Source organism: Rhinopithecus roxellana, chromosome 6 (assembly GCF_007565055.1).
Source record: "Rhinopithecus roxellana isolate Shanxi Qingling chromosome 6, ASM756505v1, whole genome shotgun sequence".
Lineage (NCBI taxonomy): Eukaryota > Metazoa > Chordata > Mammalia > Primates > Cercopithecidae > Rhinopithecus > Rhinopithecus roxellana.
This window is the reverse complement of record NC_044554.1, coordinates 128,307,099-128,334,342: the sequence shown is the minus strand read 5'-3', so window position 1 is coordinate 128,334,342 and position 27,244 is coordinate 128,307,099. Positions and strand designations below refer to the sequence as shown.

The window sequence follows — 27,244 nt, the reverse complement described above, 5'->3', positions numbered from 1 at the left end:
ATTTATTCAATATTTTAAAAATAATAAAAACACTTTTATTAAATATGTCTATTGATCATGTTTAGGTAAAGTATCTTCTTGAGTTTATAAACCCAAATACCAGTGACTTAGTGATAAAAAACAGAAAGTAATTTGAATCTACCTTCATTGTCCACACACACTAAAATGCAAAACAAACACCAGAGACATAAACTGCACGTTTGGGCTTCACGGAAAACATTTCAGAGGCTGACACATACATAGAATCTTAAAAATGTCACCCTCATATATTAGGATTACAAATAAATATATTACATAATAGACTTTACATTCATGTTTTATCTGTATTTCCAAAACTTGTGACTATTTCAGATAAATTCAATAATTTTATATTTTACTTTAATGAGAAATGAAAATGTACATAAGAGTCTGACATTACTTAAAGCTGACTTTCATATTTAGGACATAGTAAATTTGAAAGGAACACTTCAAATGAAATATTAAAGGTAAAGGGTATATGTTAATAAAATGAAATCAATTAAGATTTACTCAAACGAAGGCTGGAAAAAGTACCCTTAATAGCAATCTTTAAAAAAAATTTGCAATTCCCATGTCTTTCATTTGAAAAGACTCATGTAGGTGAGACATTTAGCGTAGATATGCACCACTGCTAATGTTTTCCTAGAAAAGGGTTTTATGTATCAGATACTCAAGGTTAAAAATAAATTTAATCTACTTTTAATATTTAGGTTGTACCTCAAACTAATCTGACAAATCTTAGTTTTTATAAGGCAAAACTGCTAATACGAAAGCTCTTAAAATTCTTCAGTTTTATTTCTCCAAAATCTATAAAATTAGATTTACTCTTTAAGAGTACAGATTCAACTACAAAGTTCCTAGTTCAGTCCCTTTGCATATGGCAGATGACAGAGAAGCATCTTATAAATTCTTTGTATTTCTCTTATTACTATCTAGCTATGAAATGAGAAAAAATAAATTTTAAAATAAAGTCCCTGACTTAGCCCCAGTAACACTTAATATTTAAAAACTTACATCTAAAGTGGTCTCTGAAGTGACCCTATTTCCCCAACACTTCCTAGTCTACCTTGGAAAGAACAAGGTATGATATTCCAAATCAGGATGGAATTTGACAGTACAGAAACACTGACATTATACTAAATGGCTAGTTACATATAATCTTGCATAGACTTTGTATGCAGTAAAATGTTCTCAGGTGATGAGGTTGACAAATTAATATGGAGAAAAACCTTTGAAGACAAATCAGGACATTGGAAAGCAAAAGGTAGAAAGTGAAAATTTTGTATGCTCACCTGAAATGATACATGTTTTTCTCTTCTGAAGAGAAAAAGTTGTAAGATAGATTCTTCCTCTTGACTTTTCTAGGAAGACGATAATGTCTACGCCAAAAGATTGCTTATCTTAAAATCAAAGTATATGAGGGAAAAGGCTCCTTTAAAAAATACATATTTATACATACACACATAAATATGCACACACACATACACACATATATATAACAGACAGTTCTCCAGTGTGGGATAGGGGCTCTTCAATTCTAAAAGTAAAAATCTGTAATTTTAAATTAATCTGAAAGAAATCTAAGCACAGCTGAACTTAAAACTATTGTCTGAATCATAGAATTAGTCATTTTATTTTAAAAGTGCACATATTTTATTGAAAGATATCCAATTTCAGCTTTGAAGATATAGGCTCAAAATCTGTTCTTGGCTATTCCAGAAATTTTGCTTGTAGAGTGTTCATAATTTCAACCAAAACTTAGGAAGTTTTTCTAAAGTAGACTTTTCAACCTGCTAAACAGAACTCATGTCTATACTGTGATGTTTGTTTCAGCAGCATTTGTCTCTGTGAAGCACATCAAAATCACTCAAACATCAAAATTGCTGATCTGATAGAATGATTTATTTTCCCATTACAGGTAAGTCATGAATGACTTGTTCTGAGGTATGTTTCTGAGCTATGAAGGACACCTACTAGAAAGCTCCACACTTGAAGGTTTCTCTTAAGGTGATAACATTTTTATGGCTGGACAGCCTCTGCAGGTACCAGATTCCCTGTTGTATCCAACTGCATACATTTACACGTGCATGCAGACACAGGGCACTCTGCATGGTCCCTAAAAAAACAGGTCAAATAACAGTTAAAAATCCAAATTAGACATACGTACATTTATTTATCTCTCTTTTTTAAGAGACAAGGTCTCGCTATATTGCCCAGGCTGGACTCACACTCCTGGGCTCAAGCCATCCTCCTGCCTCAGCCTCTTGAGTAGCTGGGACTACAGGTGTGCACCACTGTGCCCACTTGTTTACTTGCATCTATCTATAATGCAACTTTTCAAAATGGCATTTGGAAAAATGTAGAAACTAAAACCCAGAGGAAAACAGCATCAAAAGCATCAAATTATAAATTACTGCCAAGCTGAACTTTAGGGAGAAGAAACATACCTTTTACTTTCTACATATATGGCAAGATATTTCATTTACAGTTGTGAAGGTGACAGGGATGTGCTCAGAGTTTAAATTAGCTAGTGAGACAAATTGGGTATAAATGCTGTATCAATCAGGAGCACAGGGCCACTGGCACCATTCAAAATAAAATTCAAATATGGTCTTGAGAGTCTCAATTGTGTGACTACATAAAAAGCTTACTTAGAAGAGAACTCAGGCAGCAGTATGATATGCTCTTTTATCATTTCATCAGTAATTCAATTGCATGATAAATTACGGCATATTCAGTTGTAGAAACTGTAAACATATCTTCTCCCCAAATAAAGTTAAATAATGTTATCAAACATTTAACTCATACAAAAGATTTAAATTAGTTCTTAAATAAGTATTACCTTTACAGTTTAAGGTTATATAGGGTATCTAATGATGAAATGTTCATACCACCTTTGTTAACGTCTGAGTGACAGTAAAAATAAAATTCATACTTTGGCTAAATGTTAATAGATAAACCCAAACTATTTAGAAGCAATCTGTGTTATCCCCCACAACTCCAAGCCTATCAAAGAAGAAATGTGCTGATTACCTGAACCAGCTAAGCATATGTCCAGCATGTCCACCATGCCTGCAATTATGACACCATGTAAACCAGTTGTTAAATTGGGCTAATTTTTTGTCCTTGCTCAAGTCCACTTTTTCATCTGATTTGGTTCCTCCTATGACGAAAGAAAACAATCTTCATTAACTGTATCACAATATTTTATTTAAAGTTACTTTCAAAAAGCATTTCTAAAACTGTGTTCCAAGTATGAATCACACATCATATTGAAATAGCAATTTTGACGGTAGGTTCTAATTTAGATGAAGTGAAACTGAATGACAGAAGCTCCCCTACATTTTTAATAGCCAATATAAAAATGGAAAAAAATAAAACCCACTAAGAAACAATCTAAATTTAAAACTTTGGGGAGACCAAATCAGTAGTTTAAAACCCTTCCACAAGGAAAATACCAGGCCCAGTTTACAAGTGAATTTTACTTAACATTCACGGAACAGGTAGGGCTAGGTGTGGTGGCTCATGCCTGTAATCCCAGCACTTTGGGAGGCTGAGGTGGGCAGACCACTTGAGGCTAGGAGTTCGAGACCAGGCTGGCCAACATGGTGAAACTCCGTCTCTGCTAAAAACACAAAAATTAGTCGGGGGTGGTGACACGTGCCTGTAGCCCCATTACTGGGGAGGCTGAGGCACAAAGAATTGCTTAAACCTGGGGATTGGAGGCTGTAGTGAGCCGAGATTGCACAGCTGCACTCTAGGTTGGGTGATGGAGCAAGACTTCGTTTCAAAAAAAGAAAAAAACAAACAATCAAGGGATAGGTAATTCTCATCTGTACAAGCCCTTTGAAAGAAGAGAAAAAGCGGAAAGTTTCCCAATGCACTTCATGAGACTTGTGTAACTTAAGCAATTGCTTAGACAATATTTTTACTTACTTGCTATCTATAAAGACATTATGCATCAATAACTATGTTCAAAATTTTGCTTCGACCATTGCAGGCCACACTTTCATGACCAAAAGAATAATCTTGCAGTCAGGAACAGTTTTTAAAAATATCTGTTTTTGCTAATAATATGAGGTGAAAGGATGTGTAAGTAATTCAATGACTTAAGATGTAAACACAATAAAATTATTCCTGAAAGGGTCACCAACAATAATGAGAGCGTAAAAAGGAAAGGGGGAAGAGATAAATAAAATATAGATCTGATATGGACACTACTTTAAACCTCTGTGTAAAGCTCTCATTAGTGCTTGTCACTTTGTTTTTGTAAATTCTAACATAAACAGGTAACAGACTGCATCAGAACAAGCATACCCTTATGTTTTTCTGATGAAGCTGGAAATATTAAGGTCTACCTCACTGCCAAGTATAAAGGCTTAAGATCAAATGACTTCAAATTTTAAAAGACTTATAGTGAATTATGAAGACAAGTGCCACAGAACACTTTAGGGGAAACTAGAGTTTCACTTATGCACTAACTCATAACGTAAGAAGAAAATGAAGGAAACCAGTAGATAATCTAGCTTTTAAAAAATGTGTCATTGTCCAGTAGTTAAGTTCTGTGAGGGCAGGGATTTTTGTTTTCTTTACTGTAACATTTCTAGCACTTGGAACAATAGGTACCAAATAAACATTTGTTGAATAAATAATATTTATGATGTTTACAATGATGTTAGAATTGTTTCAATAGATTTCTTATCTTCAAAGCACAATTGAGTATAAAAGTATCAAGTCTCAGTTAAATAAGCTTGTAGAAATTTCAGCTATTTGAATCACAAAGCAAGATGGATGGATGCAATCTCTGTTTGCAGGCAAAGCACCAGGGAGGTTTAGATACTCGAGCCATTAGCCAGCACTTGATTTCTATTAGATCCTGTTTTATTTTGGAACTAGGACTCTTCCGATTTCACGTATCAAAAAAGAGAATTTGCTTCTTTTTCTTTTTTTTAAACTTTTACTTTAGTTTCAGGGGTACATGTGCGGGTTTGTCATATAGGTAAATTGCGTGTCATGGGGGTTTTGGTGTATGCATTATTTCATCATCCAGGTAATAAACATAGTACCCGACAGGTAGTTTTTCAATCCTCCTCCCACCCTCCACCCTCCAGTAAGCCCTGGTGTCTGTTATTCCTTCTTTATGACGATATGTACTCAATGTTTAGCTCCTACTTATAACGTGCGGTATTTGGTTTTCTATTCCTGTGTTAGTTTGCTTAGGATAATGGCCACCAGCTCCATGCTGCTGCAAAAGACATGGCTGCATAGTATTCCACGGTGTATATGTACCACATTTCTTTATCCAGTCCACCACTGATGGGCACTGAAGTTGATTCCATGATTAAACAGTGCTTATTATTCTCTAACTTAGCTCAGCAATGCCTTTAAAGATCATATTCAGGCTCTTGCTAATTTTCCTACTGTTTCTTATCAGTTCACTTCCTAGGTCCTTTCACAACAATACACTTGCTCTTCCAACACCCCCTGTACTTACAATACTTACCAATCTCTTCACCCTAGTTCATGTCTTTTACTCTTGGTCTACAACCTGGAAGGCTTCCCTGTAATCTTCATATATTAAATCTACCAATTTTAAAGACTGGCTTAAATGGTAACTTCCTCCTGAAGCTTTCAATATCCTTCAGAAGGAAGTAATATTTCCCACTCTCAAAATTCCTAATTCTTTCCTTATATAATAGTCCTAATTCATGTTGGGGGTTTAGATGTGTTCCAGAATCCAGGATGTTTGGGATTTTAGAAAAAAAGGAGCAAATATGTGCACCTTGAGGGTAGTCTAAAGCACCCTGTAATCAAACTCGTTAGTATTTCTGCAGTGAAACATGAATATTCACTAATAAATAAGAGAAATAAATATCTTAATAGCCTCACGTCAATTCTGAACAGGTTTTGTGGCCAAAGGAGATTACTGTAATTTTATTTTTAAAAGGCATTGGACTTTCAGATCTTTTTAGAGACTTTGAAATGACAGATGGAATTGTAGACCAGTATTTATTTTCTAGAAAATATCACTTATTTTATACTTGTTAATTATGCTTATTGTACACCAAAAGCTCCAAGAGGTTCTTTGATTTATTCATCTCAGCACATCAGCCTTATATTAATGTACCAAGTAAAATCAGTGTTCAAATATGTATTATATATAAATTATTTCTGAAGCAAATATGGAAAAAATTCTATAACAAATATGGAAAAATGTTAATATTTGATAAACCTGAGTGCTGACTATTCATTATATTAGTCATAACAAAGAGTTTGAAATGTTTTAAGATTTTTCTTCAAATTCTAGAAAATTATTTTCTCTTCTTACCTATTTCAAAAATAGAAGAGATTGAAAAACTGATATTCAGCAAAAAGGAAGAGTGCCCAGGTGTAAGAATGCAAATAATCCTTATAGCTTCCTGAGGCTTGTGGTCCAAAAGATGTGTTCCATTTAATTATTTCTACATACCTCAGTTCGTATACATATATGACTTATTTATGCTATATTTTACCTCCTTGTGCTCTCATTGTTGTAGATATTCCAAATTGTTATTTTCTGTTTATTAGGACTAGAGTAACATAAAAGAGTGATCAGTATGTAATGTATAAAATAAAAATCCTCCATTAAAATTTAAAACTAAAATGCACCTTTAAAACATTACGTATTGCCTTCATTTCTTTAAAAAAAGCATCTAGATGGAAAAATAATTGCTAAGCCAATGATACCAGCAAGTCTTTCATAAATGTTAATGTAATGATAAAGCAAACTACTTAAATGAACAAGATACAGAATAGAATTATAAAATATGTGTACTAGAAAGGATCGCCAGTCCAGAGGAAGGTGCAAGTAACTCTCAATGTCACAGAGTGAATGTCAGAGCTAGAATTAAAACAGACATTCTCACACTCTAACGAGTTCTTTATTCATTACACCTGTGTGCCAAATACCCAAAATGATTTTAACTGAAAATCTTGCCACAGTATCATTTTCAAATTAGGTAAAGAGCTGGAATAATTCCAGCCACCAGGTATATCTGATTATCTACTATTCTCAAAATTTTTTTCCATGTTTACTGTAAAGAGTAATAAATAATCTTAATATTTCTAACCATTACAAAATATAGGCTGGGCATGGTGGCTCATGGCTGTAATCCCAGCACTTTGGGAAGCTGAGGCAGGTGGATTGCTTGAGTTCAGGAGTTCAAGACCAGCCAGGGCAACAGGGCGAAACCCTATGGTCCCAGCTACTTGGGAGGCTGAGGTGGGAGGATCACCTGAGCCCAGGAGATAGGAGGCAGAAGGCAGAGGTTGCCGTGAGCCGAGATCATGCCACTATATTCTGTCCTGGGTGACAGAGTGAGATCCTGTCTCAAAAACAAAATGAAACAAAACAAAAACACTGTGTGTATATATGTATATATTCCAAATTGTTATTTTCTGCTTATCAGGACCAGAGTAACATAAAAGAGTGATCAGTCAGTATGCAATGTATAAAATAAAAATCCTTGATTAAAATTTAAATTAAAACTAAAACGTACATTTAAAACATTACGTATTGCCTTCATATATATATATATATATATATAAATTTACAAGGTAACTGACAAACAGCAGAAGCAGCATCGAAATCTAGCAGTCAAGGGACATGACTTCTAGGCTGACACTTTCTCTATGCATTTTCTTATTTATTATTATTTTTTAATTAAAATTTTTTTAAAATTTAGGACACAGTCTTGCTCTGTCGCCCAGGTGGGAGTGCAGTGGCACGATCTTGGCTCACTGCAACCTCTGCCGCCCGTGTTCAAGTGATTCGCCTACCTCAGTCTCCCAAGTAGCTGGGACTACAGGTGCATGCCACCATGCCCAGCTAATTTTCTGTATTTTTAGTAGAGACAAGGTTTCACTGTATGAGCCAGGATGGTCTCGATCTTCTGACCTCATGATCCACCGGCCTCAGCCACCCAAAATGTTGGGATTACAGGTGTGAGCCACCACACCTGGCCAAAAAAATTTTTTATAGAGATGGGGTCTCACTATTTTGCCCAGGCTGGTCTCAAACTCCCAGGCTCAAGTAATCGTTCTGCCCTGGCCTCTCAAACAGCTGGGATTACAGGTAGGTTTTGAAGATGAATGAAGAAGAAATGTCAAAGTGCTTTAATGATGTCAAAAGATCCTTAGAAATACAACGTATCTGTTATTAGGTGTAGGTATACTGACTTTTAAATAATCAAATTTGAACAAACTCCCCTTAGTGAAAACAGTGATAAGAAAATTGTAATATTTTAAGATTATTTCATATTTAAGTTTTTCTCACCAACTTTAAATTGGTCAGAACTTGTGAAATTAACTGAAGTATCAATAGATATAGATTTTACTTTTAATTTACATAGTTCATAAATTATAGGAACATAAAAGCCTTCAAGCTAGTAAACTGCCCTTTCTTAGAAATAATAACAAACTCTAGCTAGTTTGTATTTTATTTGCAACATTAACTCAATTATGTAAGAATCATTTCAGCTCATAAAGCATTTTGTAAAATTATGTCATACCAGGACAGCTAGAAACTGGTGTTCCCATATTAATGAGACAAAGCGCACATCGAGGAAGGGGTTTTCGACAGCCAGGACAACTTGTGACTTTAGATTTTGTTGGTGAGCCACTCACACCATACTGACTAAAACCTCTGCCCTGATGAGGCACAGTTGAACAGCTGTAGGAGATTGACTTGCCACAGAAATTGCAACTCACAAAAACCTACAAAACAAATGAAAGAAAAAATAAATGTAATACAAACCATAATGGAATGCTAAATAACTTAGTTTGCTCCTAACAAATTATTTTTAAATACTTCTAAAAAAGTTTATTTTATATTTCAAAATTTATCTGCTAAGGTTGGCTAGCTCTCATTTAAAATTTGTACTTAGCAATTACATTTTTTGGATATTTTTTGGATACTTCCTTTTTAATTATATTCTTACTAATATCACTGAAATTGGTGGAGGAACTCAAACTTTAGACTCCAACATTTTAGAAATAACAGTGACTTCAGAATTCACACTGGGCCATGACAAAATATTCCAGTATGACTTCTAAACCACAGTTTAGTGATGTAATGTTCTGAACAAAATTTTCTTATAAAGAAAACGCTGTTCCTAAGACAAAAAGGAGTTAACAATCTTATAATGGTAAACAGTTAAATTTTTCGAATAATAGCAATAGAAGCTGTTTGTTTTATTTTTGTTTTTACAGTAAATTGCTAAGCTCTTAATCACTTATCATACAGATTAATAACATGTACTACCATGTAATGCTATTTTATCAACACTCTGGTTTTAATATAAGCACTTTCTCAAGTTCCTAAAATAAGAAAACAGCACCATCCAGTGCCCATATTGAGGATAACATAATATTTGATACCTGAAGTAAGACACAGTGATTTAATGTGATATACCTTATGTGACAATAATCTTTTATTAAACTAATGCTAAAAAAAATTTCCATGTGTAATTAAACATACAGATATAGGTAATACTGCTAAAGTCTAGAAAAACCCAAATCCTGCCTTACTGCCCATAAATAATGCCAAAAAACTTAATACACAAGTGGAATTTATAAGATAATATAATAGTTTAGAATCTGAAAGGGCTGGAAATATACTAGAAAACTTCAGGCCTGCTGTGGTTTGTTCTATCTCAGACTAAAGCTCAAGCCACTGAGATGATTGTTAGCAAGAAGCAGAACCAAAGGACAGGAAGATCAAGGAGAAAGCTCAGTCTAGAAAAGACAAAGACATCAATGGGAACTCAATACAAGCAAAATAAAGAGCTAATAATAACTTATTAAATTGAACATCAACATGTTACAAATTGATTTTCTCCAAAACAATGCACTTACTTGTGCTAAAGGCTTGGAACTGGGATCCAACTTACTCCTGTGAATATCAAATTCAGCTCGTTTATGCCAAAATCTCCAGGCATCTAATAAATTTCTATAATTCTCAATCCAGTACTGAACCCTTTCATCCTTAAGAACATCTAAAGGTGAACCCTAAAACGAAAACATGAATTACTTCAATTATTTAAAATCTCCTGGCTAGGCCAGAGACTTCTGGATAGCATGTAAGTATGAGTAACAGAAGAAACAGGCTTTTTTTTTTCTTTTTTGCCAAAAGCTGGCTCCTATTGAGAATAAAGACAAAATTATGGAAGCTCCATTAATTTATCTCAAGCTGGGTTTCACTAATGACATAAATATGTACTTTATATATCATACCTGGCCAGGAAGTGTAATTCTCTACCTTTTAGTTAAGTTTAAGAAAACAGAACTCCGTGGTTGAATGTTGTAAACAGTGATATGAATACCCTTCGTCCCAGGAATTAAAAACCTCTGGGTTCACAAACTCTGTTTACTATCAAATCCAAATGTAATACAGGCTGGACGTGATGGCTCATGCCTGTAATCTCAGCACTTTGGGAGGCCGAGGTAGGCGGGTCACTTGAGGTCAGGAGTTCGAGACCAGCCTGGCCAACATGGTGAAACCATGTTTCTAGTAAAAATACAAAAATTAGCCAGGTGTGGTGGCAGGTGCCTATAATCCTAGTTACTCGGGAGGCTGACGCCTGAACCGAGGCGGAGGTTGCAGTGAGCCAAGATTGCACCACTGCACTGCAGCCTGGGTGACAGAGTGAGACTCCATCTTAAAAAAAAAAAAAAAAAGTCCAATTGCACACCAAAATTGCTTGGTCACATCTGAACTAACAGCTTGGTCCTTCCTATCCAGCAATGCATGGTAAACTAAGATGCCGCTTTTATATACTTATTTATCCGTAAGTTAAACCCGTCTATTCTTACTCTTGCCTTCAATTAAAACATACATTTCTTGGCTTAAAAATAATAAAACAACAAGAAAAAGCAAAACCAAACCAAATACCTTCTTAGTTCTTTTGCCCCTAGCCACAGTTAAAAGCAACACCTTGTTTTAGTTAAATTTACTTTAGAGTTCTTCTCATTAAGAACTTCAAGTTCTTGCCAGTAAGAATTTTCCTAAAGTTATATTTTCCCTGGCAGCTGTGACATTCCACATTTCATCTATGCTTGCTTTAGGTTTTCTTTTCTTTTCTTTTCTTCTTTTTTTTGGAGACAGAGTCTCACTCTGTTGGCCAGGCCGGAGTGCAGTGGCACGATCTCGGCTCACTGCAACCTCTGCCTCCTGGGCTCAAGCAATTCTCCTGCTTCAGCCTCCCGAGTAGCTGGGATTACAGGGGTGTGCCACCACGCCCAGCTAATTTTTGTAGTTTTAATAGAGACGGGGTTTCACCATGTTGGCCAGGCTGGTCTTGAACTCCTGACCTCAGGTAATCTGCCCACCTCGGCCTCCCAAAGTGCTGGGATTACAGGCGTGAGCCTCCATGCCCAGCCGCTTTAGGTTTTCTTAGAAGACTTTCAGCCCTGTTCAGGATATCTTCCTTAACTTTACATAATGCAGAAAGGAGAGAAAGCCTCTACTTCTAATGATGCTTTGGCATCAATCTGAAGGTCAGTTTTCTCAGTCCTATAGAAAACACAATTTTCTATAGAAAATTGAGGGCCAATAGAAAATACAATTTCAGAGAGAACCTGGCATATATCTTACTTATTAAAAAAAAAGAACAAATATCTTAACAGCTAATATAATCTTTAGACATCCAATCAAAAACTGAAGCAACATATCTTTCATCTATTAAATTCGGTGTTAATTACCAGAGTTAAATTTAGCTAAAAGAACAAGTGAAACACAGCTTACAATTTCATTTCTTAAAAAAGTAGAGGTCTACTCTAGCCCTAATTATGACCGACTAGGCGGAACTAAGTACCAAAGTAGCATATAATCCTTGGTTTAAAAAGAAAATTCACAGAAAAATAAGATGTTTTCATATCTCATTCTTTCCCCTTATATGGCAGGAAGGAGATAAACTAAGAAAGAATTTGGTCAATACATATACAGTAAATCTTCTCTAAATCCTCTCCAGTAAAGCCTAAACATGATCTGTAAAGAAAACCACAACATGATCTGTAAAGAAAACAGTTCAGGCCAGGCATGGTGGCTCACGCCTGTAATTCCAGCACTTTGGGAGGCCAAGACAGGCGAATCACAAGGTCAGGAGATCGAGACCATCCTGGCTAAAAAGGTGAAACCCTGTCTCCACTAAAAATACAAAAATTAGCCAGGCTGGTGATGGGTGCCTGTAGTCCCAGCTACTCGGGAGGCTGAGGCAGGAGAATGGCGTGAACCCGGGAGGCGGAGCTTACAGTGAGCCGAGACTGCACCACTGCACTCCAGCCTGGGCAACAGAGTGAGACTCTATCTCAAAAAAAAAAAAAAAAAAAAAAAAAAAAAACAGTTCAGAGATTGAGTCTGACCAAATTAGAAGGGCTTGGGAAAATAGTGTTTTGATTAGTAAAGAGATAAGGAATCTGAACCGAGAAATGTAAACCAGGGGACTCCAACCCCCAATATACCCCCAGGTCCGTAGCCTGGTACAAACTGGGTCACACAGCAGGAGGTGAGTGGCAGGGCAATGAGCAAAGCTTCATCTGTATTTACGGCTGCTCCCCATCCCTCACATTACTGCCTGAGCTCTGCAGTGGCGGCATTAGATTCTCATAGGAGAGAGAACCCTACTGTGAACTGCACATGTGAGGGATCTAGGCTGCATACTCCTTATGAGAATCTAAATGCCTGATGATCTGTCAGTGTCTCACATCATCCCCAGATGGGACCATCTAGTTGCAGGACAACAACCTCAGGGCTCCCACTCATTCTACATTATGGTGAGTTCTAGAATTATTTCATTATGTGTAATAATAATAGAAATAAACTGCACAATAAATACAATGTGCTGGAATCATCCCTAAACCAACCCCCTGGTGCTATAAAGTCCCTAGTGCAAAAAGGTTGGGGACTGCTGATGTAAACTGTAACAAAGTTAAGATTCTGAAACTGAAAAGCACAATAACTGAAATGAACAATTCCCTGGGAAGTTTAACAGTAAATGGAGATGATGGAAGAGTCCATAAGTCAACAGATATCAACAAATCTGGGCCGGGCACGGTGGCTCACGCCTGTAATCCCAGCACTTTGGGAGGCCACGGTGGGCAGATCACTTGAGGACAGGCATTTAAGACCAGCATGGCCAACATAGTGAAACCATGTCTCTACTGAAAAACCAAAAAAATTAGCCAGGTGTGGTGGCACATGCCTGTAATCCCAGCTACTTGGGAGGCTGAGGCATGAGAATCACTTGAATGCATGAACCTGGGAGGTGGAAGTTGCAGTGAGCCAAGATTGTGCCACTGCACTCCTGCCTGCGTGACACAGCGAGACTCTGTCTTCAAACAAAAAACAAACAAACAAAAAAATTAACTAATTTGAAGAATAGTGGGGAAAAAAACATGGAAGGAAAAAGAATAGAGCCTTAGGCACCTATGAACACTATGCAGTGATTTAATACATATGTAGTAAGAATCCTAGAAGAAAAATAGAGTAAGATTGAGGCAGAAAAAAATATTTAAAGAAAGAATATCCCCAAACTTCCCAAGTCTGATGAAGAACAGACATGCAGATCCAAGAAGCTCAATGAACCACAAGCAGGATAAAATGAACCACAACCAGGCACATTAAGGTCATACTACTGAAAAATCAAAGGTAAAGGAAAAATCTTGGAGGAAACCCAAAAAGATTGTCCTATATATAAATAATAGAAAACACTTTATTGATGGTTGCAAGGAAATCAAATTTACTTAAACATTAAAAATCAGAATTTAGGCTGGGCATGGTGGCTCATGCCTGTAATACTAACACTTTCAGAGGCTGAGGCGGGCAGATCGCTTGAGGTCAGGAGTTTGAGACCAGCCTGGGCAACATGGTGAAACTCCATTTCTGTCAAAAATACAAAAAATTAGCCGGGAGTGGTGGCGTGAACCTGTGGTCCAGCTCCTTGGGAGGCTGAGGTGGGAGGACTGCTTGAGCCAGGAGGCTGCAATGAGCTGAGATCCACCCCAGCCTGAGTGATACGGTGAGACCCTGTCTTAAAAAAAAAAAAAAAAAAAAAAAAAAAAAAAGAAACCCAACAAAAAATGAAACATCACAGACAGGGAAACAAGTATAAGAATAGCTGATTCTCATCAGAAACAACAGAGGCCAGAAGAGAGTGAAACTACATCTTTAACGTGTTAAAAGAAAAAATAAGGGTGAAATAGACATTTTCAGTTAAAATTTGAGAGAATCTGTCACCTATAACACAAGGAATGCTATAGGATTTACAGAAGGAAAAAGAATGCCAGGAATGATAAATAAGTGAATAAACATAAAAGCCCATGTTTTCTTTTCATAATTTACATAAATGACAAATAACTGTTAAAAAAAAACACTGTAAGTTAGAGTATATAATATCTGTAAAAGTAAAATATATGAAAATAGGACAAAGGAATGGATGTGTAAACGAAGTCACACTGTTGTGACATCTGTGAAGCATGAAGTAAAACCCGGAAAGTGTCAGAGTGACATAAGAAAAGGTAAAGTAGAAAGAAAGCATGATGTGTCAGGTGAGAAATGTGAAGCACGAGGGGGTAAAATGTTGACTTTGATGAGTTGAGGATGCACATTGTTAGATCTACAGCAACATCTTTTAAAAAAAGATAATGAAAAGAGATATAGCTAAAAAGCCAATAGAGGCAATAAAATGAAACATGGAAATATTAACCCAAAATAAGGTAGGAAAGGAACATAGGAACAAAAGGAAAAAGGAAAAACAAAACGGAAAACAAATAGCAAGATGGTAGACTTAACCATGACCATATAAATGTAAATGAAGGAAACACTCCAATTAAAGGCAGCGATTATCAGACTGGATTTTAAAAAAGCAAGATCTGTATTGTCTGCATTTTAAATATATTTTATAAACCTTGGTAAGAAGTTACTAACCCATTTGCACTCTGTAGCCATCTGTAGCCATATATATACAGTTTAATTTAAATAACATAATTTTATTTCAGCAAGAAAAAATGTTATAGAATGGTACTTTTTCTTCCATGGGCAGTGGCTTCATACACTAGGTAAGTTTACTTTGTGGTCTGTGGGCTCGTATCTCTACATATGCACAAGAAGGTGGAATGGGAGAGGGGGCATTTTCCTGTGTTTACTCAGAACACAGTATGCTACCATATTGTGATATGAGGATGAGGGCAGGAAAGAGGAAGGTACCAACACCATGTAAGGATAAGATCAGCTGGAGGGCTACAGGAAATCTCAGGAGAATACTCTAAATTTTACCATATTTCCAGCAAAAGTAAAGTAGACAGCAACCTATGCCTGGAATCTGTTTTTAGTCACTGGACAATAAAAACTGAGAAAATATACATAAACTGGTTACTCCAAATCAGCCCCATTGATAATAAAAAGAGAAAATGAAAGCCGAGAGCTGTGGTATAACTAGACTTCAGCACTTCAAGTAAGACTATAGTTCAGATCAGGAAAAGGCAATCTTTCTTGTAGAAGATATGGTTATGTCAACAATTGGAGAAACCGAAGAGAGGTTTCTCTACTCCATTTGCGCTTTATATAAATTCAGATGCAGTCAAGACTGGCCCTTCTCAGACTGAAAGGAAAAACTGGATAACTCAATGAAGAGGCTTAGGGACAGGAAGATAAGGCACACGTCTTCAGCAGATCAACTGATTAGGTGAAAACTAAATGCCTTCTAAAGATCCTAAGCAAGCAAAAGTGCATATTTACTTTCAATTGAGGAAAGAAAATATAGAATATTGTTACTTTTTTAAAAGCTGCTGTCAAACTGCACTGACCTGTAACATGCAGTAACTTGCTGTTTGAACATCTCCAGTTCTATCAACATAACTCTCCATTAAGTCCACTCCATCTTTAGTAAGGCCTGTAAGCAAAATTCCTTCCAAATTTCCAGCCTCTTTCATTTCATTGGTCAACTTTTCGATGTATCTATTTAACTGGAAAATTTAAAGTGATTTTTCTAAAGCAATCTGTGTCACTATGTATTTTGTACTTCAAAACTACTACATTTTGAACAATTTCATTCCTAATGGAAAACATTTTAAAACAAAAGATTTACTATAAATATGTAACTAAGGAGTCTGCATCTATTATAAATTTCAAAGCAGTATCCATAATATTTAAAATATTTTAAAAAGGCATTTACTATGTTGATAATTAATCCATAAAAGAACTACAGATGGTTTATTATTTTAAAGAGAATTGTCCTCATTATTCTGCAAAGTTTTTGCTGTCTATCATAGTAGTATGTAACAGAATCACAAAATCTGAGTTGCAAGGGAACTTTAAGATCAAGAATAACCTCCTTTAGGTCTTCCCTGACTTCAACCCACCCCAAACTCTTGCCAAGATTCCTCCATATTCCCCCAGCATTTTTCATTACTATAGTACTCAGCACATAGTATTACTAGTTGCTTACATGCATTTCCCCCTCCCTATATACACAATAGGCATTTAGCATTGTTTAATATATTAAAAATGAGGAACCCTTTCACAGCATCACTAAGAGGTGAGTTTAACATCTTTACCTACTGACTAATCTTACCCTCCAAAGAAGAAATATACTAATAATATTAAGTCAGTATTCTAAACAAATAAATTTAGTTATGGTAGACATTTTCTAAATATTTTGATCTAATATATTCTTACCATACTTTTTAGAAGAATTTACTTATCAATCTCATACATATATAATTATAAAGACTAATTTCTTACAGTAATTGTGACAGTATATATTAATTACTTCAAATGTGGAATTAAATCAGTTTTCACCTGAGTATCACTAAGGAATTTACAAGCAAATGCCACTCTGTCACGTACTGCAACTTTGTTTTCATACTGGAAAGAAGAGAAAAAGCAAGGAGTTACTTCTAGGTGCAGTGAGTTTTAAATTTTTGCAGAGACTAAATATTTTATATAAGTAAAATGAATATGTTTATTTCCAAATTTATTAGCAAGTTATATTTATCTTGCAGAGTCATTAATTGCCTGAGATGCCTTTCTTGATGTAACTCTCCGGGAATTCAGCAATAAAGTTTTGTCCTTGCAAAGTAAAAATTTACCTTTTAAACACTGGCCAAATTCAGTTTTTAAAAATCCAGGTCAGTCTTATATAACTCCAATATAAAAGACAAGCAATAATGTACAGTCTATCAAATTTAAGATGCCACATAATCTTTCCATCATAGAAATTAATTTTAGAGAACTAAGGAAATCTTTCCTTGGCTACTAAGTTAATCAGTACGTCTAAGAAATTTGTGAACTGGCTACACCAGTACACAATTTAGAAGAATACCAATATACGTTTCCAACTACAAAGTGACAAGTTTTAAAACATAAACAGACACACTCTTGGGGCTAAAGTTGTTATATAGGTGGTTTGTGGCAAAGATTTTAGAGGCATTAAAATAACTAAAATTTTTGTAAACTTGTCAATATCATGAAACACTTTTGAAATATATTTACTACAAATGTAGGAAGGTACAATTAATTTTGTGATTTGTAAAAATAATTTAAGGGTGGAAAAAAGATCCAATTTCCATTGAAGTCATCCTATGAAAATTTTACTTTTTTAACCATAAAATCACTTCAGTTGATATCTATCTTAGCATACTTTTTCTATGATAAAATATAGTTTTGCCCTAAAGAGAGAACACATTTCATATAACTAGATTTAACTCTTAGATTCAGTTGCATATGTTATAAAATTTTGATCTGGAAAGGGTTATAAACATTATTCTGTCCCATTTTACATCTCAGGAAAGTAATACTCAAAGAAGTTAACTGAATGGCTAAGGTAAATGGGGCAGAGCAAAGAGTCAGGCCTGTATTTTCTGACTTCCCAATTCAGTACTTTTCACATTCTTACTATTAACATTTTCTTAATAGAGCAACATGAATTATTTTATATATAAAGCATAACTAAATACATAAATGAAACAGCTTGGAAATACGAACTTCTTACTCAAGATGACTGTTATCTAGTAACTCAAATTTATGTATAAGAAAAGAAGGATACTGGGGCCGAGTGTGGTGGCTCAGACCTGTAATTCTAGCACTTTGGGAGGCCAAAGCAGGTGGATCATTCAAGATTAGGAGTTCGAGACCAGAATTGATATTTCTGGCCAACATGATGAAACCCCGTCTCTACTAAAAATACAAAAATTAGCCAGCATGGTGGCACATGCCTGCAGTCTCAGCTACTTGGGAGGCTGAGGCACGAGAATCATTTAAACCCAGGAGGTGGAGGTTGCAGTGAGCTGACATTGCGCCACTGCACTCCAGTGTGGGTACAGAGCAAGACTCTGTCTCAACAACAACAACAACAAAAAAAAAAAAAGGAAAAGAAAAGTACTTATTATGGGTCACTTAAAATAGAGAAATTTAATATTTAAACAATATACATCTTTATCAATTCAAAAGTTAACAATCCACTTGTTTATCTAGCCTCTATCATTCTCTAACACTTCCTGAAAGTATTATTTTATCTCTTCAAGATACATTTGAAGTCTTGTTTAACAAAAAAGATTACAGTTAAAAAATAAACAGTCTTAACATTATATATATTATTTTGAAGTGGTCAGAAAAGTTCAATAGTAATTTATTAAAAGTAATAAAACACATAAAGTGCAAAATACACAGTTACTAAACATTTCATTAATCTGCTCAAATAAAATACTTATTTTTACAAATTCTTAGGGACTAATACTTAAATCACTTATCCAAGAAATGTATAATTGATAAGAAATGGTCTAGTAGCAGACACAGAAATGAATTTCAGTGTAGAAAGCTGTTCCCACTGTTAGAAAGAAGCCAAGTAGTGCAAAGAAAGTTGTAGTACTATTGTTTAGCTTAAAACCCAACAGCTAAAACTGATAAGCAAATCTCACTTCATTCTTTCTTTCCCCATTTTGTGATAAAGAACCTATTTGATAGTGTTATGATCACAGGTGGCTAAAACAGAGGAGAAAAAGAATAACACAAAGACCAAATAAAAAGCTGAAATAATCCACTGTAAGTACTGTTATCATTCCCAACAGAAACCACAAACACTGAGACAAGATGTATGGCCACCTCCACCATAACTGATCAATAATCATGAGTTGTTTTACTTAACTAAACATACACACATGCATATGTGCATGTATGCACAGTGCATTTAAACAGTGAATATATGTTTATGTTTATATAGCTGTAGATTTCTACAGCTCAGTTCTTAAACTAAAGGATAAAATATTCCTTCTATATCTGTAAATTATATTATTAAAACCATAAAAATCAAATCCAGTTTGATATCAATTAACTAACTCCAGGATGGGAATCACACTCAAGAAGAGCTGCTCAAAACACAAAGCCCAAGATGCCTTATTTTAACTAACGTATGCATCAAAATATAGTATTTTATGCAACAGACATTTGAAAATTTTAACAGTTAGATAAAAACTCCTATCTTAATCCAAAGGAAGATCTCAAAGAACAAGTTAGCTTACCAAAACTCCATCATAAGATCCTGTTTCACTTGTCAGAAATGCAAACATGACACACAAATATGGGTTGTTTAGCTGTAATCGCAGTGTGCTACACATTTCTCTCCAAAGGGAGTTCTTCTCATCCGTATAACCCGATAAAGCCATTGCTACCACATTGAGATTCAGATCTCCTGCATATTAAAAACAGCCAGCTAATCAAAGTGATCAAAAGCTTACTATCTCTTCTACATTTCTTAAACCATAAATAGAAATCAGAGGGTGACTTTTACCCTCAGAAAAATGAGCTCATAGAATAAGGGTTTTGGGCTGCTCTGCCTATGGAGTAGCCATTCTTTTATTCCTTTACTTTCTTAATAAATTTGCACCTTACCCTAAAAAAACAGAACGAAACAAAACAAAAAGGTTTTGGGTTTTGATTCAGACTGGAAACTTTGGCAAAGACAATAAGCAAAACATTTCTATCTTTATAAAACTCATGCCCACATGTGCAAACTCTATGCAGGAAAGCAGATCTTTTAATTTTCAAGTTCTCATTCCAGGCAGGGTCTTATATATGTTATTCCTATATATGTTCCCATATATGTATGCTATTGCTTGCTAAATGAAGAAAAGTTAAGTCATCCTACCAGAATCACTGTCAACTTTAACAAGTTTATTAATGCAAAAGTATTTGAAAAACACTTATAGTGAATATTATTGCATCTCAAGATTGCAATACTCAAAATCATTTTATTTTCCTATTCCTAAATATATAATGCAGATATTTATATATATATAAGTGTCAATGCAAAGTGCAGAAAGTAATATTTCAACACTTTAATTACAGTATTACACTTACAATTTTTCCAGGACAAAATAAACTATAAGAATTACCACAGAACTGCATTAAGAGCCATTTGCAACAAAGCATTTGTTACCAATCGTCTTTTAAATATTTGCTCTTAGCAGTTTAGATGCATGCTGATAAGCTGCTAACTTTGCCTTCAGCAGTATGGCTGCCTAGTCTTCTAACCTAAGTTCAGCTTCAAAAGAGAAAACTAAATTTTCCTTTAACTTTCACTCTTAAGTATTTTCTACACTTATTATATAAGTTTTCTTATTCTATTTCTTGATTCTAATCTTTTTCTTTCTTTTCCAAATAAAGCAGTGTTTCCTACTTTATGTTCTTAACAGCTTTATATTCCTCATTTCTCTCATTTCTATAAACATTTTCCCAAGTTACTTTGTGCTTGCTTCCTTTGCCTAATATATTAGATTTAAGGTCTTTTAAATAAAAAATAAAAATAGCAAAGAAGTATCTTTAGATTTTGTATAGAACAATTTACTTCTAAATGGAAAAGAATGTTTGACTCACAGAAGTCTTCTCTTCAGTCCTTAAAATCACTGGAAAGATACAATTTCCCTATTGTTAGTATGGGTGTTTAAATCGACTAAGAAATTTCCCAGGTACACAAGATAGGAAAGTTATCACCCTTTCAAGTTATAGCAAAATTATAATTAGAAATGGCTTTAAATATCAATTCTTTTTTCCATCATCACATATTTTCTATTGCCGTCTTAAATGAGGAAGACTTTTGTTAGAGCAAAGGTGAAGGAAAACATGCCAATCTGAGCAAAACATTAACTTTTTTAACTTTTAGACTGCAAAAAAATATATTACAGTGAATTTCATGTTTTTCTCTATGCTACAGCTGAACCATAAAGGTTTCAAAATGGACCAGCAAGTAAGGATTCAGTATTCTGAATATTCAGAAATGACTTTTTAGGTGTACTAAAGACCAATAGCTATATATATTTTAGTTATTTCCAAGTGAAATATTCCTAAGAAAAAAAACCCTGAGGTTTTGGATTAGGATTTGTTTTTCTGAGGATCCTCTGGCAAAATTACACAGTAAGAAAACCTTATCTTGTTTCTTTCTTTTTAAAAAATACTAAATGAAAACTATATTTTAATCGCCAGACTCAAGAAGCATTTCTGAAGATCAAAGTATGCTTTTTATAAGAATTTGCGGCCGGGCGCAGTGGCTCAAGCCTGTAATCCCAGCATTTTGGGAGGCCGAGACAGGCGGATCACAAGGTCAGGAGATCGAGACCATCCTGGCTAACACGGTGAAACCCCGTCTCTACTAAAAAATACAAAAAAACTAGCCGGGCGAGGTGGCGGGCGCCTGTAGTCCCAGCTACTCGGGAGGCTGAGGCAGGAGAATGGCGTGAACCCGGGAGGCGGAGCTTGCAGTGAGCCGAGATTGCGCCACTGCACTCCAGCCTGGGCCACAGGAGCGAGACTCCATCTCAAAAAAAAAAAAAAAAAGAATTTGCATTAGCCTAAATAAAAGTGTCATTCAGAGTTTCTTAAAGGTCAAACAATAACCATCCAAAAGAAAGTATAAACTAAAACACACTCTAATATGGATCATAAAAATACTTGTAGGCTAAAGAAGTCCTAATCTTTAAGAAGATACATTTTTAAAAATGTAACTGAACTATCTTTAAAAGAGAAAACATTGAAAATGGACACACTTGAGTGCTCCTTATAATATTATACTGACATTTAAGACACATCTTTGTTTTTACAGACCTAAACCAAGGCATGAGAGATGAGTTAAGTATTTACTGTTATAGATATACTACTGTGCTAATTTTCTCTTCCAACAAAAATTAAATGAAAATTTTAAGTGATTAGATATTTGAAAATTATTAGCCTCTTTTCTTAAAGAAAAGAGTCTATGAACTGCTAACATCTTAGATTATAACTAATATTTCAGTTTATAAACTATACCTTTTTCGGAAGACGCCCCTTCATTCAGGATTTGGATTGCTCGGCGAATATCCAAGTTGAACAATGCCACAGCAGCAGCTCTCTCCCATTCCCCTTCTTGTACAAGGGAGTTCAAAAATGGCCCCACGTCTACATCCATTCCTTTCTTTATCCACCCACAAAGCTGTAAAGCTAAGATTCTCTCTTCATTTAAATTTTGAATATCACTTTGCTTATCCAATCCACTCCAATTATGTCTGCTGCTTTCCACCATTCCTAAAAACAGAAAACATTTTTATATTGTTTTATTTCAAAATATATTTGGAAAATAAGTCAGTTTTACAGAGAACTATGTTGACACATTTAGAATATTTAACTTCTCAGCTATAATTTTACGATAGTGTAAATATGAAATATGCCACAAATAAAACATATTTTGCATGTTTCTAAGTACAGTAGCTCCTTGAGTTACCAAAGAACTACTGAAATAAGAGCAAATGCTCAGATGGACTAAACTGAATTACTGCCTCAGAGAAAGCTGCCTGGCCACCTAATCTGACATAGATATACCTGTTATTATCTAACTCACCACCCATTGTTTCCTCTATTTCCTTTAGCACTTAACATGTGCTCCCATGTAGTTATTAATTTAGTTTTCAGTCTTAATCTCTTCTCCCACTAGCACATAAGCTCCAAAAGGGCAGGTGTCTTGTCTGTTTTATTCACAAGGTATCCCTACTGTCTGAAATCCAGTAAAAGTGCTCTTGCTTTCTTCCTTCTCTCTCTGTACATTAAAAAACAAGATTACAGACTTCAAAGTACTTTGAAAGTTTAAGGTAAGTCATAACTTTAAAACACAATGGGACTAACTTGAAGACTATTTTTCCCCTTACTAAATCAGAAAACTTCATTTATCATTCTTTTTTCAGAACAAACCCTTGCCTTCTTATAGCATTATTTACACTGCAATCAAGGCAGTTGATCCTAATGACAAGGTAATTTCACTTAGGATGATACTTAGTGCCAAATAAAGCCAAAATGAATAAAGATGACACTTAAAAACGATAACAAATTCTTAAATGTTCTAGAAAGTTTTATCACCAAAATTGTCATTACATAATTATGTTTTTTAACAAAAAGGATTTTCAGAATAAACTAAATTATGAATTAGGCAACATGAATGTCCAACATTACCAACATTTTATTTTTTTGTAGTAATTTACATTTTTAATTTACAGTAATTATTTATATATTTACATCTAATACTGTAATTATACATTTGTAAACAACTAGATCAACAACAAACAGATAGTTGCTAGATTTCCTCATTAAACTTGTTGGTTGTAGGCAGAACTGTTAAGAAGGACAGCATTCCTGCCCCCCGCAACCCAACCACACTCTTGTGTAAACAAACCCCTCCCCTTGCATACAGGCAGAATCTGTAACTTGTCTCCAGATAACAGAATATAGCAGAGGTGAAAGCATTTTGCAGATACAATTAAGGCCCTTACTTAGTTCACTGAGTGAATCAAGGGTAGATTATCCTGTGTGGGCCTGACCTGATTAATCAAGTAAGTCCTTTGAAAGACAGTCTAGAGGTAAGAGAGAAGCAGCAGGAGACAGATCTGCTGGTATTGAAGAGGTAAAAGCTGCTATGCTGTGAGAGGGTCTGTGAGAAGGCCATGTGGCAAGGAACTGCAAATAGCCTCTAAGGAGCGGAGAGCAGCCCCTGGCCATTAGCCAGCAAGAAAATGGTTACCTCAGTCCTATAGATGCAAGGAACTGAATTCTGCCAACAACAACTCCATGAACTTGGAAGAGCACTCTGACTTCTAGAAAGAAATACAATTTGGCTGATACCTTCTGCTTAGCCTTTCTGAGACTCTGAACAGAGAACGCAGCTAAGGTGTGCCCAGACTACTGACCCATGGAAATGATGAGATAGTAAATGAATGAAAATACACTATCCAAAGTTAATTTAACTATAGTCATTCTGGTCAAGAATTTAAAGGTATAAATAAACACAAGCAAAAATAAGAAAATATTAAAAACTTGTCATTTGCCAGTTAAATTACATATATAAATTTTTCTTTTTTTTGACACGGAGTCTTGCTCGTCACTCAGGCTGAAGTGCAATGGTGCGATCTCAGCTCACTGCAACCTCTGCCTCCCAGGTTCAAGTGATTCTCCTGCCTCAGCCTCCTGAGTAGCTGGGACAACAGGTGCACACCACCACACCCTGCTAATTTTTGTATTTTTAGTAGAGACTGGGTTTCACCATGTTATCCAGGCTGGTCTCAAACTCCCAACCTCAGGTGATCCGCCCGCCTTGGCCTCCCAAAGTGCTGGGATTACAGGCATGAGCCACCGTGCCTGGCCTATTTTTACTCTTTCCAAGTATTCAGACTAAATGATTTTTTAAGAAAAATTTTAGGCTGGGTGCCGTGACTCATGCCTGTAATCCCAGCACTTTGGGAAGTTGAGGCAGGCAGATCACTTGAGGTCGGGAGTTCGAGACCAGCCTGGCCAACATGGAGAAACCTGGTCTCTACTATAAATACAAAAATTAGCCGGGTGTGGGGGTATGCACCTGTAGTCCCAGCTACTTGGGAGGCTGTGGCAGGAGAATCGCTTGAACCTGGGAGGCCGAGGTTGCAGTGAGCCAAGATCACACCAGCCTAGGTGACAGAGTGAGACTCTGTCTCTTTAAAAAAAAAAAAAAAAAAGGTAAAACAGTGTATAGTCAAAGGTCTAAACTCTTTTATACCTAATTCATACTTTTAAAAACCCTGTGTGATTATCTGATTTTAGGCTGTGGTAAGTCTAAAGTATTATGCATGTTAGTATACATTTTATATTATATCCGACTGCTTTATGAAAAAGTTTCAAGATGTGTTCCTTGTAAAATTTTGGAAATTCAAAAAATAATTAAATAATTCCACTTGAAGTTACTTATTTTTAACCTGACTACTGGAAACTATTGCCAATTCAGGTCAAAGAGTTAAGAGGAAACTTTCACAAAGTTCTCTTACTTTAACAGCACTTCCTACCCACTAAAAAGCAGCAGCATGCTACTTTATTTGCAACCATGAGGGGAGTCAGCCTAAGGACAAAATCACTTTTAGCTTATGAAAGTGGATTTTTAAGAACTATAATGTGAAAACTTCTAACGATTAATGATAAAGTTACTAAAACACATTAAAAAAATTAAAACATTCATTCTGAATAACAAATTTAAATTGTCAGGGCAGAATGCAGTCATTTAACTTCAGGTGGAGGCTGAGATGTATTATAAGGTGTTTATTTTCGTATCTCTCCTATAAATTTTGGACTTAAAGCTGGTATTTAGTGATAACACAATTTTAAAACGGGTGAACAAAAATCAGCAATTTATTTTTCAAATGATTACCTACAGCTTAATATAATATTCTAATTTCTTAAGAGTTTTTATTTTATAGAAATCATGTCATGGAACAGAATAGAGAACAATACAGTCACAAGTTGATTAACAGTAGGGATACCTTCTGAGAAATGCATTGTTAGGCAATTTCGTTGTTGTGTGAACATCACAGTGTACTTACACAAACCTAGATGGTATAGCCTACTACACACCTGGGCTACACGGGCCTACTGCTCGTAGGCTATAAAGTAAACTTGTCTAACTCACAGTACAGGACAGCTTTGAATGTGACCCAACACAAATTTGTAAACTTTCTTAAAACATTACGGGATTTTGGGGGGATTTTTAAAAAAACTTTATTTTTTAGCTCATCAGCTATTGTTAGTGTATTTTACGTGTGGCCCAAGACAATTCTTCCAATGTGGCCCACGGAGGACAAGATTGGATGCCTCTGCTTTACAGCAAATTACTGTACTGAATACTGCAGGCAACTGTAACACAATGGTAAGTATTTGAGTACCTAAACACAGAAAAGGTAAAGTTAAAATACAGTATTAAATCTTTTGGGGCCACCATCATATATGCAGTTGATTGTTAACAGAAACGTCATTATGCAGTGGATGACTGAATATGAATTCAAAGAGGTCACTGCTAGGAGGTGGAAATATTAATATATCCCGCATGTTAAGAACACGGTTATTGTATCATTTTTTTTTCTGCTTAGAGACCTTTTTATTGATAACTATGCTACAGTTGATTATTAGAATTATCATATAAGCAATATGATGTCAGCATGGGTTTTGACTTACGAGTTTAACATATACATACATTTTTAATATATCTCTGAAAACAAAGTAAAATATATTTATGCATGTAACACTAAAATAACAAAATTGTATTTCCTAAATTTGAGACTGTCCTATATATAAATAATAGAAAACATTTTATTGATGGCTGCAAGGAAAACAAGTTTATTTAAACATTAAAAATCAGGATTTTGGCCAGGCACGATTGCTCACGCCTGTAATCCCAGCACTTTGGGAGCCTGAGGCAGGCAGATCACTTGAGGTTAGGAGTTTGAGACCAGCCTGGCCAATGTGGCAAAACCCTGTCTCTACAAAAAATACAAAAATTAGCCAGGTGTAATGGCATGCACCTGTAATCCCAGCTACTCAGGAGGCTGAGGCACGATAATCACTCGAACCCAGGAGGTGGAAGTTGCAGTGAGCTGAGATTGTGCCACTGCACTCCAGCCTGGGTGACAGAGACTCTGTCTCCAAAAAAAAAAAGAAAAAAAATTAGGATTTAACATTTCTTTCAAATCAGTAAACACTATGCTCTCTGTAGCTACTGTTTCATTTTAATATCTATGTAATAACCAAGCAATACAATTATCCAGTTTATAAGAAATCCTAGCTATTTTGCCCCTTGTAGTCATTTTGCATAGACAAATTCTCAGTTCTCTAGATTAAGTTTCGCTTTTGTTTTTGTTTTTTTTACAAAAAAAGATAGACAGG

At 35.3% G+C, this 27,244-nt stretch overlaps 1 protein-coding gene across 3 annotated transcripts in view; it reads right to left on the bottom strand.

The window, feature by feature from the left end:
- Nucleotides 1–1,647: 1,647 nt before the first annotated feature.
- Nucleotides 1,648–27,244, bottom strand: part of MIOS (meiosis regulator for oocyte development) — a 37,155-nt gene continuing 11,558 nt past the window's right edge. For all 3 annotated transcript variants that reach the window (XM_010353065.1, XM_030932838.1, XM_010353064.2), the window contains 8 exons: nucleotides 22,349–22,603; nucleotides 19,570–19,739; nucleotides 16,853–16,918; nucleotides 15,859–16,017; nucleotides 9,913–10,065; nucleotides 8,568–8,772; nucleotides 3,052–3,181; nucleotides 1,648–2,134 (listed from right to left, as the gene is read on the bottom strand). In XM_010353065.1, coding sequence (XP_010351367.1) covers nucleotides 2,038–2,134; nucleotides 3,052–3,181; nucleotides 8,568–8,772; nucleotides 9,913–10,065; nucleotides 15,859–16,017; nucleotides 16,853–16,918; nucleotides 19,570–19,739; nucleotides 22,349–22,603 — 1,235 coding nt within the window. In that variant the 3' untranslated portion in view covers nucleotides 1,648–2,037. The remainder of the gene's footprint in view (nucleotides 2,135–3,051; nucleotides 3,182–8,567; nucleotides 8,773–9,912; nucleotides 10,066–15,858; nucleotides 16,018–16,852; nucleotides 16,919–19,569; nucleotides 19,740–22,348; nucleotides 22,604–27,244) is intronic.